Source organism: Chiloscyllium plagiosum, chromosome 45 (assembly GCF_004010195.1).
Source record: "Chiloscyllium plagiosum isolate BGI_BamShark_2017 chromosome 45, ASM401019v2, whole genome shotgun sequence".
Classification (NCBI taxonomy): domain Eukaryota; kingdom Metazoa; phylum Chordata; class Chondrichthyes; order Orectolobiformes; family Hemiscylliidae; genus Chiloscyllium; species Chiloscyllium plagiosum.
In genome coordinates this window covers 11,091,586-11,106,224 of record NC_057754.1, presented here as the reverse complement: position 1 = coordinate 11,106,224, position 14,639 = coordinate 11,091,586, and the positions used below count along the sequence as shown (strand labels likewise).

The 14,639-nt window shown below is 42.8% G+C and overlaps 1 protein-coding gene across 1 annotated transcript in view; it reads left to right on the top strand.

The window, feature by feature from the left end:
* Positions 1-2,889, top strand: part of LOC122543951 (zinc finger protein 239-like) — a 28,181-nt gene extending 25,292 nt beyond the window's left edge. The window contains exon 3 of the mRNA XM_043682912.1: positions 235-2,889. Coding sequence (XP_043538847.1) covers positions 550-1,554 — 1,005 coding nt within the window. The 5' untranslated portion in view covers positions 235-549 and the 3' untranslated portion in view covers positions 1,555-2,889. The remainder of the gene's footprint in view (positions 1-234) is intronic.
* The last annotated feature ends 11,750 nt before the right edge of the window (positions 2,890-14,639 follow it).

Here is a 14,639-nt window from a genome sequence, read left to right as displayed (position 1 = left end):
ATTGAGGGCTGAATCTGTGAAGGTCCAGGATAGGAAGTGGGTCCCTTCCCTGAAGGACATTTGTGCACTAGTTGAGTTTTTATGACAATCCAGTAACTTTTCATGGTCACCGATTCGGAGTGTCTTGCACACAAATTACCAGATTCAATATACTCCCTTTCACAACCTCCTTTCGTGTTTTAAACAGTTCTCTTTCTCAGACTCACCTTTTTCTGATTTAAATTTGTTTTACAGAGGCACGTTTATCAGTAAGAATTCAAAACAAACATTCCATCAGGATCAGAGAGTGAGTCAATTCATCAAGACTTGAAATCCATTAGATTTTCAACGTTTATCTTTTCTGTTTGTGGGAAAAGATTTCAAACATCGATGTGACTGGAAATGCACCAAGACGCATCCACCCAAGTGAGTCTTTCAGTGAACTAACTGTGGACAGGTCTTGAACATTTACACAGACTGAATAACATCACACGATTGTCAGTGGGGAGAAACTGTAGCCCTGTCCTGTCAGGAGAGGAGAAGTCAGCTGATCTTCACATATAGAGAGATATGGCAGACACCTGTCCTTTGGAGAAACCATGGAAATGTGCAGACTGTGGGAAAGGATTCAGATATCCATGCTTGCTGGAAGCCCATCGACGCAGTCATACAGGGGAAAGGCCATACAGCTGCTCTGTTTGTGGGAAGGCATTTGCTCAGTCATCAGACCGTCTAAGACATGAACGCACTCACACTGGGGCGAGGCCATTCATCTGCCCTGAATGTGGGAAGGGATTCAGTGAGTCATCCAACCTGCAGACACATCAGCGAGTTCACACCGGGGAGCGGCTATTTATTTGTTCTGTGTGTGGGAAGCGATTCACCCAGTCATCTGAACTTCTACGACATGAATACACTCACACTGGAGAGAGGCCATACACTTGCTCTGTTTGTGGGAAGGGATTTATTCAGTCGTCTGACCTTCATAAACATGAACGCACTCACACTGGGGAGAGGCCATACGCCTGCTCTGTTTGTGGGAAGGGATTTACTCAGTCATCTGACCTTCAGAAACATGAATGCACTCACACTGGGGAGAGGCCATTTATCTGCCCCGAGTGTGGGAAGGGATTCAGTCAGTCATCCAATTTGTCCAGACATCTGCGATTTCATTCAGGGGAGAAGCCAATTATTTGCTCTAAATGTGGGAAGGGATTCAGTGACTCGTCCAACCTGCTGACACATGAGCGCATTCACACTGGGGAGAAACCATTCCCCTGCTCTGAATGTGGGAAGGCATTCTCTCATTTATCCAAACTCAAGGCACACCAACTGGTTCACAGTGATGACAAACCTTTCAAATGTTTGCACTGTGTGAAGAGCTTTAAAAGCAGATATGCAGTGCTAATACACCAACGCATTCATACTGGAGAGAGACCATTCCACTGCTCCGAATGTGGAAAACGATTTGTCCATTCAAAAAACCTTCTGAAACACCAGCGATTACATACTGGTGACAAGTTGTTACCTGCACCCTCTGTAGGAAAGGACTTCCTCAGTCATCTCACCTGGTGAAACACCAGCGAGTTCCGAAGTGACTGCATCTGTTGCTGTTGTTGTCCTTAATAAAAGTTTTTCTCACATCACCTCTGCATCTCTTTCCTAAAACCTTAACTATAGCTTCCATCAACGTTGGGCCACCATTTCTTATTTCTTTCCTTCAGCTAAACCTGTCAAAAACACAAAGCATAGTGGCTAGAAGTGGACTCTAATTGAGTCCTAGAGGCAGTTTGTCAAAAGGTCAGCATATTTTCCTTATTTTTTCTGCTCGATATATTTAGTTTATGAAGTTCAAAGTTCCAAGTATTTTACTCTGCTCTTTTGATGTGACTTGTCACCCTTTTAGTGTCCCTCACCTTGAAACAGAAGCTCTGGTTTCAAGTCCCATACCTGCTATTAAGTTGTGCCAGAGCAGTTTGATTATTTTCTTATTTTTTAATTGATTATTGAACCATATCCACTGGGGTCTGTTTCTGCTGAAAGTAATGAACTCCAGCTCAGTTAAAGAAATCACTGGGTGGGTGGTGGTTGGGGGGGTGAGAGCACATCTGTGTAATCACTGCTTATTTGGAAAATGAGTTGATTGATTTGTAGAATTCACAAACTACTTAAAAGTAAACCTGGAAGCTTGTTCTTTTCAGTCCCACTCATACCTTGTATTGATCTGTGTGAAAATCCTGTGTTCCCTTGTGAAATAAATCTGTATCCATTGGTTGCAGAAGCCTGTATCCTATTGTCTTTATTAACCTGCATTGTAGTTGCTGCTGTTTTGATACTGCAGCTTTGTCTCTTTATGGATTTTAAATTTGGGACCAGTTTGTGTGAAGTTAGGAAGTGGGGGAGGAGAGGGATAGACAGAGGCAGTCTGGGCTAAATTACTGAGCTGCTTTCTCTCACATGTCCTCTCTCTAATACCACAAAAATGCCTCTTTCAGTGGTGCAAACATGGGCAGTTGTACTCCCAAGTCGAAGGAGCTGATAGGATGAGCTGAATGATGGGTCAGACCTGAGGGTATTTAAACTAGCTACTGGCAGCCATAGTTCCTTTGCCAAGTGGATGGTGCAGGAGTTGAGTATTAGACTGTTTCTATCTGTGTGAGAGAGAATGAGTGTGGGTACTATTGGAGTCTCAATGCTAGTTATGATCCTTTAAACTCCCCTCCCTGAAGCAGACTGCAGGAGCATTGTCCATCCTTCTGTCGTGCCTGCCACACAGTATGTTTTAACTCTTATATCCAGCAAAAGAACTGCGAGTCGACTCAATAATAATGAACAGTAATATTCATTTTATTTGACACTATTAATTGTATCACAACAAAATACACTATAAACTAATGATTGACACTACAAATCTATCTTGTGCTTTACTTCACTCTGGGTGATCATATACCACCACACAAGATCTTGGCCTTGATCCACATGATGATAGTCATCTGGTCTTCTCCAGATAGTCTCAGGGGTGTCTTCGCAACTTGGTGGTTGATCCCACGTTACCGCTCCCGAGGGTGGTGTTGTGGCAATTCTCGTACTTGGTAATTGTTTCAGCCCTATTGGGAGGGTCTTTAATGTCCTCCAATAGATTGATGTGGACGTGCCGATGTTGGACTGGGGTGGACAAAGTTTAAAAATCACACAACACCAGGTTATATTCCAACAGAATTATTTGTAAGTACTCGCTTTCGGAGCGCTGTTCCTTCATCAGGTAGCTGTGGAGCAGGATTATAAGATACAGAATTTATAGCAAAAGGTCACAATGTCATGCATGCAACTGACACAAAATATTGAACAAACCTAGATTGCTGTCAAGTCTTTCATTTTTTAGAATGGGTTGCAGGCTTTGGTTTATTAGTATGTAAATCTCAGTTCTCAGACCTAATAGTAATTTCGATCGCATTCTGGTCAACTGTTCCAACCCAAATTTGGATATGTATTGTGTCGTCTGCAGCTACCAGGTCAGTTACATACTACCTGTTGGTAGCTGCAGCCTGTCTGGATTTTGCAACATGTTTATTAGCACAGTCACTCTGGGCAAGGCTTGCCTCAGTTTTCGCAGTATGCCTTAGTTATTGTCGAAATCTTTATAAATCCATAATAAATTAATTATTTTGAGCAGCTTGTCCGCCCACAGACCCTCTTCTTGATCCTGAATGCCTAAGATCAAGCAAACATCACCAAACTATATTTAAATGGAACATCAAAAATTCATACCCAATGATGATCAAGCAAAAGAAGTAAATTAAAATAAATAAGACATTGGCGAAATGGGCAAATACGAAAAGAAATTCATAACAAAAATCGAATGAACATAATTAAACTGAAGAATATTTTACATAAACAATGGGATAGGACATTTCACACAAACAAGGTGATAACTAATATCTACTAGGCTTAGCAAAACATTTACAATGTTGATATAATGTTCAATAAGCTTAGGGAGACCAGAAGTTGAGTGAGCTCTCCAGGTTCATATTGACAGTGAGGATGATGAGGTATACCAGGGTAACCAGAATTAACAACACAGACAGATGTGACACAATACAGACCGAGGGATGGATTTGTAGGTGCGAGGCCCAGATCCAGAAATCCTCCCACCAAGTTTTTAATTTAATTTCCTTTATTCGCTCTTTGACATCATTTATCTGCTGTCATACCTTTAATCATAGAATTGCTACAGTACGGAAGCAGGCGTTTTGGCCCATCAGGTCCACACTGGCCCTCCGACCCAGAACTACCCCATCTCTGTAACCCTGCATTTCCCAAGGCTAATCCCATCTGGCCAGGACATCATTTGGACTGTGGAAGGAAACCAGAGCACCCAGAGGAAACCTACACACTCACAGGGAGAATGTGCAAACTCCACACAGACATTCACCCAAGGTTGGAATTGAACTCAGGTCCCTATCATTGTGAGGCAGCAGTGCTAACCACTGAGCCATCGTGGCACCCCCAAGTGTCAATGATTGAACTGAGCTCAGTTTGCTAATATATATAGTATAGTGTGCTGCATTGTTATATTTCGATTTAAATAATCTAGAGGTCACACATTGGGCTTATTTGATAAATCCCAGACTCATGGTTCCACATTGGGTACCTGACAATGCAACACTAAGGTCTTTACCTCCAAACAAGTTGATTTGATTCCTGGTTGTTATGACTGAGATCACTGCTTGGACTTATGTGGGCTCTTAAGTAAAGATAGATTGATGGAGAAACAAAAAGGAATGAGGGAAGAGGAAAGCAGGGGAGGAGTCAGGGGAAGAGAGATTCTGAACGCAAAAGTGACGGCATGGAGTCTCACAGTATAATGGTACATTTTGGGTTTTCAAAAGCTGCCTTTGTGAATTCCTGCAGGCTGGGTTTTTGGTGAAGGTTCTACGGGTTCTACATGCTGTGGTCAACTGGGTCTGAATTAGGTGTAACATTGCCGGCAGGGTTTGGGCTCAGTGTCACACTTCTCCAGATATTCCCCCAGAGTTTGCCGAAGTTTCTCACTTGCATTAAATTCCCCTCTCTCCCTTTGTGTGTATTTATCAGCTGAGTTAGGCCTATCCTGTCAAGTATGTGTGGCCCAATACAATAGGTGGTGTTGGTGACATTGGGCTGTCCCATTCGGATATGTTGATGTGCTAAATGGGGTTGTGAGGCAGTATTCTCCTTCTCCTCTGTAGGCTACCCTGAGTTATGTCAATGCCCAGATTGCGAGCTTCTATGGGGCATTCAAATAAATTGGATACGGGCCTGTTATCATTGTGTACGGTAAGGTGCCATCAAATCCTATCCATATGCCCTCCTGAATAGTGCCTATGTTTTCTACTTTGAACACCCCTAGTCCAATTCTGTCATCGGTGATTATTGGGAGTCCTAATATCATCCCTAAAGCTTTCCCAAGAGTTCCTTTACAGTCATCGTTGAACCAGACTTTGGTCAGTTGCCTCAGTTGGCAGTCTGATAATTTGGGGTGTTTCTTTCCCCTGAATAAAATGCTGTATCTGTTCGTTGCTGATCCAGGATGGAACCTGTCCGTGTCAAACCTGATCAAGATTTTCTTTTAACTGTTCTATCATCCACTGTCGTTCCATGTAGGGGCGTGGAGCGCACTGCCTGCAACAGTGGTAGACTTGCCAACGTTAAGGGCATTTAAATAGTCATTGAATAAACATAGGGATGAAAATGGAATAGTGTGGGATAGATAGGCTTCAGATTGGTTCCAAAGGTTGGCGCAACATCGAGGGCCTGTACTGCACTGTAATGTTCTATGTCTATATATGGTGTATAGGATCTGATTCGCTTGTCTGCTGTTGTCTTCCAATTTCTCTTTTATCATCTGGTTTGTTGTTTTCGCATGTCCTTCTAGCACAGCTACCATAAGGCTACCAGCTTTATTTCCAACTACTTCCCCTTCGACATCCTGCGGACTATTCTCATTGTGTCCAAAGCCTGTTTTAGTTGTCAGGTCAGGACTCTGAATTTATTGTCCACATCAGCCAAATCAAAGGCATTAATGATTGATACCCCTGCCCCATACTTTGTCGCTAAATCATTAAGTATTTCCCTTTTATGGTGTTTCTCCATTCCAGGTTTGGTCTTCCAGTTGTCTGTCCCTATCTCTCATCCCAATAGTATAGTCTTTTCAGTTGGGGAGAGCACCATTCTGACAATTGGGTTCCCGCTAAATTCACCACCACAGGTACCAATTCGTGGTTGATGTTAACATAAATCTTTGCCAGTAGTTTTAAAACTAGTCCGTTTTGTGGACCAGAGATGGCTTCAGGGCAAATGAGTTAGGTGCCTCTGCAGCTGGTTTTAAGCCATTCCTAATTTCGTACAGAGCAAACATCCACTCTGAGTTTCCCAGGGTATCACTGCCCAAATTCCAATCCCTCTTCTGGGCTGTTTGTTAAGCATCCTATCTCGGGGCATCCTTTGTTTACAAATCCCCATCAATCACCCATGATTTCTATGCTCAGGTAGCAATCATCTGAACTCTCATTTATTTTCATATATATTGCCCGCTGGTTGTTGCATCTGAACATTATATTTTTATTGGTGTGGACCCATAACACACAACCCTCACATTTGCCTGAAATTGGTGGGCCAAATCATAAGTATCCTGGGTACATATATCCTGATCTGTTCGGTGTTTCATGTGTGTTGTTCCCTGTGATGATGACGATCCTGGTGAGGTATAACTTGGTTGTGTTCCACGCGTTCATGGTTATCCTGGGAAGAGATCAGGGTTGTTTCTGTTATCCTTGACTAATATCTGAATCGTTTCAAACAGGTGTAATGCATATGCCCTAACCCTCCCCTGCTTTCTTGTTTAAAAAACAAAAGAGAATAATAACGTGAACCCCATTTGGAAGGTTAAGTTGGGTTTAGAGGCCTAGTTTCTGGTGGTAGGGGTGACAGTGGTTTTAAATGACCTGACCATGGGGTGGTCAGAAAAGACTGAAATGAGATGGTCATCATGACCAATGAGTTAAATGTCAATTTGAAGATGAATATGAAGGAAATGTGAAGACGAGGATGAGATGGACGTTGTAACCATGGGCAGAATCTAATTTGGAGATTATAAGGATTGGAAGACGTAAAATGCCTGTGTGTTTGGACCATCAGAAACAGTTGCACCTCACCTTGGTTGGCTGTCAGGAGCAGTTTCATCACCTGGATTACTGAATGAGTGCATTTGTCAAGTAGGCATCCAACAGAAACTCATCAGTGCGCTGTGAATCTTCAGTCTTTAATGGCTTGGCAAATATTGCATCCCGCCTCAGTTCCCATGTTCATGTCCTGTCATTCCCTTCAGTGGTGACACCCAGAATTACCATTTGTAGTCTGGGTCGATCATGTTTCTGTAGTCAGTACTCGCCTTCTTGTATTATCACGTGCAGATATGTCATTAGGGGTCTGAGTTATAGCGAGTCGGGGATGTTCGATTTCCCTATCTCTGGATCATTGGGGAGCCGTGTCATGTCTATTCTGTTGGGAGAGTGTAACATGTCCGTGTTGTGACTGGTGAGTCTTTCCAACCAGCTAGAGAGTCCTCCATCGAGTCGATTAAACTGTCTGGGGCCCCTTCGACGTTGAAGCTATGGTCAGTGGTGGTGATGAAAAGGTATAGATTTTGTCCAGGATGCAGTCTGATTGAGGATGTGTCAGGGTCTTGTCTTCTCATTTACTCTAGGGCAGTCTCATCTAGCATACATATACTAAGGTGGTGAGAGTGGCTGTGTTTGTGCCATTGGCTTTTAGCTGGTTTACAGGGTACCAGTCAGTTTTTCCTGTGGCTAGTAAAATTTTGTATACTGAGGGGCTTACCTTATCCACCAGAGTTTGTGGACCTGAATATTTAAGGGAAAGAAAGGAGCTAGGGTTGTATATCTGTAACATTACCAACTGTCCTATTGTGTAACTGACAGGATTGACTTTACTGTCAAAGTAAGCCTTACTTACTTTCCTTTTAGTCCCTAACCTGACAGCTGCTGCTGAGTGGCCTCGATATTCTCAGTGAGCTTCGGGACCACTTTTTTTGTGTGTGAGGGCAGTGAGGGCAGGTTCTGTGAGGTTGAGGCAGAACAGGTAGTTGACTCCTTTTATGGGTTGGCATGTGATCAGGCAATGGCGAGTATATCCTGGAATCAGGAGATGGAGTTCATGAGGACAAACGGAAGTACTGTGTCCCAGGTTTAATTATTCTGCTGTACCATCTTTCGCATCATCCTTTTTAGGGTGCAGTTCATCCTTTCCACAATTCTGCTGGATTGGGTGTGGTATGCAATGTGGAATTTCTGCTTGGTACCAAGCATAGTCGTCACATTCTGAGTGACTTGGCCAGTGAAATGGGTTCCCTGATGTGACTCGATACTGTGGGCTAGACCCCATCTTGTAAATACTTGTTGCATTGGGATTTGTGCCGTCATTTTTGTGATAGCTGTCCTAAAAGGAAAAGCTTTGACCCTTTTTATGAAAGTGTCTAAAATGACCAGGATGTAAGTAAATCCATTCCTACATGGTGGAAGGGGACCTATGTAATCATTTTATAGATTTGTCCAGGGCCCTGGCACTGGACAGTTGTGCTTTCGGGTACACCCTTTCGGGTGTACCTATCTGGATTGTTTCGGGCGTACACCAGACAGTTCTCTATGTTGAGTTCTACATCCTTGTAACTTGGGCCACCAACACAGTTCTTTTAATTATTTGGTCGTGGCCTCTATTCCCTGGTGCCCATGCCCATCCAGGTATTGATGCATGATTTGATTACTGTCTTGAGTCGGGACTATATAGACTCCTGCTTTTAAAACTAATCCATTTCATACTTGTTGGAAATGTTGCCATTCAGTGTAGGTGTCTGGATAAACTCCTGCAAAATCTGTTTTCAGGAATCATTAAGGTATTGTGCTTACCTAAGGCCCTCTACGTTTGTCTAACTGACAGTGACTACATCTGCCTACTCACCTATGGGTGGCTGCCAGAATTCTGTTACATGAGCACCTCTTCTGGCTAATTAATCTGCTTTGTAGTTACCTTCTGGGGATGTTTTGTGATGGCTTCTAACTTTAGTTATGCCTTCCACTGGTGGCCTGCAGTGTGTACAGGGGCCTGATAGTCACGGTTTCCCATCAGTTTCCCATTGCAGCATGCCGAGGGCAGACAAGTGGGCATGTCAGCAGGATGCAGTGTAAAAATGACTGGCTACTGGAAGGCCGGGCTCATGCTTGCACATGGACTGGAGATGTTCTGCAAAGTGGTCACCCAGAGTACCTCTGGTCTTCACAGCTTACAATTCTTCAACATTTAGAGTTTGATATTATCCCTGCACATCATGATCTAGATTATTAATACATATCTGAAAAAGCAAGGGTCCCAAAACCAATGTTGGGGTACTCCACTCCAAACCTTCCTCTAGCTTGAAGAATATCCATTGATCATTACTCTGTTTCCTCTGAGCCGTGAATTGTTTTTTGCTCAAAGGATACGCCTATGGAACTCATTCACCCATACAGTAATAGTGGCAGTCATTAAAAATATTCAATGCAGAGGTAGTTAAACTCTTGACTGACAAGAGAGTCAAAAAATATCGGGAGTAGACCAGAAGCTGAGACCACAATCAAATCAGACCAAACCTTATTGATGAAGAGACAAAAAAAATTGTAGTTGCTGGAATCAAAGCAGGTTTGAGGGGCCAAGTATCCTAGGTAAAAACAATGACTGCAGATGGTGGAAACCAGAGTCTGGATTAGAGTGGTGCTGGAAAAGCACAACAGTTCAGGCAGCATCCCAGGAGCAGTAAAATCGACGTTTCGGGCAAAATGCCTGAACTCCTGTGCTTTTCCAGCACCATTCTAATCTAGACCCTGGGCCAAGTATCCTATCAAGCTGCTGAAATGTAGTTTCAGTGAAGTGAGAAGATAGTCAAAGATCATTGTGAGAGACTGGACGGAAATTAAAACAGATGAAAGTTCAGGAAATGTCTGAACTACGTTGCTTCTGCTGATTTATCAGAAAATGTAGGATTCCCATTTAAATGCTAGAATTTTGTTGTAATCTGTCTAATTTCAGAATGAATACATCATGCCACTAATTCTAACAATGGATTGCCATCATCACAACAGAAATTGCTGGGGAAACCTGGCAGGTCTGACAGCATCTGTGGAGAGAAAGCAGAGAGAGTTAATATTTCTCTTCACAGATGCTGTGGGATCTGTTGAGTTTCTCCAATAATTTGTGTTTTAATTTAGATTTCCAGCATCCACAGATTTTTATTGCATTTAAATTAAATCTCAACATTGCTTTTGATTATCTATATTCCTTTCTAATAAATGCACCACAGGGTAGCCTTCCTTTTTATCCAGTTGGCCTATCATTTATTTTCATTTTTGTCTTTTCTACTTGGTTTGTATTAAAACAAAAGCAAAACAGGATGATTTCTGGAATTGTGAAATGGAAAAAAACTGCAACTTCTCAACAGATAATGCAGCATTGTGGAAACAAAGGGAAAAAAAAACAAGTTTAAGGCCTTTAGTTTACAAAACCACTTATCACTGATGTAGATTCCATTCCCACGATGTCTTGTGCTCCAAAAACCACTCTGTCTCTGTGATCGTTACTCTGAGGCACTGAGTGTAAAGAGTTCGGGATTCTTAAAATGTAGAGAGCAGTGATATTTCAGATGTTGTTGCTGTTGCAGCATGCAGGAACTGCTAGGTTGTGGAGGTGACACGTTCTCTCAAACATCACTTTGAAGTGCAAATGTAGGAATCCTTCTTTGCTAATTTCCCAACTTCTCTTGTCTAGGCCCAATCCTGGTGGCAGGTTCTATTTCCTGATAGACACTGGCATTACAATCTGGCAGCTTTCATTGTCTTTTTTTTTTCGAATACTGACCCCATAAAATACAAGATTTGTTCAGTTCAATTTCAAAATCTGTTTTTGCTTTTTGAGGTTCATATTACCAGATATTAGAAGGAGAGGATGTACAAATGGAAACACTCAAAAATCACTGCAAGATCCAACAGTGATGCTCAATTCCTCAAGATTTGAATATCAACAGCCTTTGATCATGGAAACAGAAAACACCATTCACCGTGGGAAGGAACCGTACATATGTTCTGTGTGTGGATGAGGCGACAGTCGAACACCTGGATTGTCAAAACACAAGTGGAGTCACACTGGGGAGAAAATATGTAAATGTGAGTACTGTGGGAAAGGATTCAATTATTCCTATGAGCTGGAATGTTATCAATAGCAGTGAAGCAAGTAACCAATTGAGCAAGTTCTTTTGGTGGTGTTATTCAAAGCAGTACAGCTGGTCCCATCACAGACAGGAGAATCTTCCTGTGGACAGTGTATGAAATTGTTGAGTATCTTTGACTTGGAAATATATCGCCATTCCTTCAGTGTTGCTGGGTCAAAATCCTGGAACTCTCTCCCTAATGGCAATCTGAGTCGACCTACAGCAGGTGGATTGCAGCGGTTCAAGAAGGTAGCTCACCACCATCTTCTAGGGGCAACTAGGGACGAGCAATAAATACAGGCTAGCCAGTAATGTCAACACTCCACAAAATGAATAAGTTTTAAAATATCTTCAATCTCATTTGTTGTGTCTTTTGAGATTAAAACATTGCAGGGAAAATATTATTGAGATGAACATTTGAAATGTCAGAACACACAAGGCCACAGTGACAGCAGGAAATTTTCCGTGCTGTAAAAAATCAATGACTTGATCATTTGGGAGGAGAAATGAATCTCCAATGATTAAAAAATAAGGCAAAAGCTGTGTCATTAAGAAATTATGCATTCATGCTCATCTTCGTCCCTGGTGGTCTAGTTAGGTCAGGGTGATTTCATGGGGGAAAGAGAGGAATGCAGATGCTGGAGATCAGAGTTGAAGAGTGTGGGGTTGGAAAAGTACAGCCAGTCAGGCAGCATCCGAGGAGCAGGAGAATCGACGTTTCCAGCATAAGCTTTCATCCCCATGGCCTGGGTTTGATTCCCAATGAGGGAATTATAATTTATTGTTCCTGGCAGTGACAACAGCAAAAGCAAAGCAGCTCTGGTGGGAATCTGTTCAATGCCTCAGATCAGTTAATGTCCCTGAGAACATCACAGTTTTAGATTAGATTAGATTACTCACAGTGTGGAAACAGGCCCTTCGGCCCAACAAGTCCACACCAACCCTCCGAATAGCAATCCACCCAGACCCATTCCCCTACATTTATCCTTTCACCTGACACCAGGGGCACTTTAGCATGGCCAATTCACCTAACCTGCACATTTTTGGACTGTGGGAGGAAACCCACGCAAACACGGGGAGAATGTCACCTGAGGCGGGAACTACACCCAGGTCTCTGGCGCTGTGAGGCAGCAGTGCTAACCACTGTGCCACCCACAAAAATACAGCTATTCTCCCCGGCGGGGAATTGAACTCCCGTCTCCCGTGTGACAGGCAGGGACACTAACCACTATATTACCGAAGAACTTACAGAGTTCCCTCTGAAAGAAGGGAAAACTGCTTTGACTGTCTCTCCTCAGTTGGGCAGTTCAACATTCATTCTCTTCTGATCCTGATTCCCAAGGATTTTCTAAAGATTCACAAAGCTGAGACTGGGTTTTGTTGTTTGTTTTATTTCCATTCCCAGGAGCTGCAGTGATTGGGTCAGTGGGTTTGGGAATTTGAACGGTGCCCATGAGCAGGACTCTGCAGGACCATTTCAGCTTCCCCTCCTCTGATAGTGCTATGAAATTGACTATGATGTGAGACAGTAAAAGGATTCTTGTTCCTGCTGATCAGGAATTCAAACCTCATCTCGGCTTCAGGACAATTAAAAAGGTGAGTTTGGAAGTATAAAGAAGCTGTGAGCTGCTCTCAAGGCAAGTGGGAGCAAAACCTACAAATACCTGATCTGTACACAGACAGATTATAAGACATAGGAGTGGACGTAAGGCCATTTGGCCCATCGAGTCCACTCTGCCATTTAATCATGACTGATGGGCATTTCAACTCCACTTACCCGCATTCTCCCCATAGCTCTTAATTCCTTGTGACATCAAGAATTTATCAATCTCTGCCTTGAAGACATTTAGCGTCCCAGCCTCCACTGCATTCCACGGCAATGAATTCCACAGGCCCACCACTCTCTGGCTGAAGAAATGTCTCCGCATTTCTGTTCTGAATTGACCCCTTCTAATTTTAAGGCTGTGCTCACGGGTCCTAGTCTCCCCGCTTAACAGAAACAATTTCTTAGCATCCATCCTTTCCAAGCCATTTATTATCTTGTAAGTTTCTATTAGATCTCCCCTTAACCTTCTAAACTGTTTCCACACTGTAAGTAATCTAATCTAATCTAATCTAATCTAATCTAATCTTATCTTCGTATCATCGGCAAACTTCACTAGAATGCCCCCAGTCCCTTTATCCAGATCATTAATATGTAATGTGAACAGCTGCGGTCCCAACACTGAACCCTGTGGGACACCGCTTGTCATCGGCTGCCATTCTGAAAAAGAACCTCTTATCCCAACTCTCTGCCTTCTGTCAGACAGCTAATCCTCAATCCATGCCTGTACCTCACCTCGAACACCATGGGCTCTCACGTTACTCAGCAGTCTCCCGTGTGGCACCTTATCAAAGGCCTTTTGGAAGTCTAGATAGACCACATCCACTGGTTTCCCTGGTCTAACCTACTTGTCACCTCTTCAAAGAATTCTACCAGGTTTGTCAGGCACGACCTCCCCTTACTAAATCCATGTTGACTTGTTCTAATCCGACCCTGCTCTTCCAAGAATTTAGAAACCTCATCCTTAACAATGGATTCTAGAATTTTACCAACAACCAAAGTTAGTCTAATTGGCCTATAATTTTCTACCTTTTGTCTTGATCCTTTCTTGAACAATGGGGTTACAATGGCGGTCTTCCAATCATCCAGGAATTTCCCTGACTCCAGTGACTTTTGAAAGATCTCAGCTAATGCCTCCACTATTTCCTCAGCCACCTCCCTCAGAACTCTAGGATGTAGCCCATTAGGGCCAAGGAGATTTGTCAATTGTAAGACCTTTTAGCTTTTCTAGCACTCTCTCTTTTGTAATGGCAACCATACTCAACTCAGCCCTTTAATTGTTGGGATATTACTCATGTCTTCCACTGTGAAGACTGATGCAAAGTACTTATTACATTCTCCAGCTATTTCCTTATCTCCCATCAGTAGGCTTCCAGCATCAGTTTGAAGTGGCCCAATGTCTACTTTTGCCTGTCGTTTGTTTCTTATGTATTGAAAGAAACTTTTACTATCATTTCTAATATTACTGGCTAGCCTACCTCCATATTTGATCCTCTCCTTCTTTATTTCTCTCTTTGTTATCCTCTGTTTGTTTTTGTAGCCTTCCCAATCTTCTGATTTCCCAGTGCTCTTGGCCACTTTATAGGATCTCTCTTTTTCTTTAATACATTTCCTGACTTCTTTTGTCAGCTATGGCTGTCTAATCCCTCACCGGATAATCTTTCTTTTCTTGGGGATGAACCTCTGTACAGTGTCCTCAATTATACCCACAAACCCCTGCCATTTTTGCTCTACTGTCTTTCCTGCTAGGCTCTGCTTCCAGTC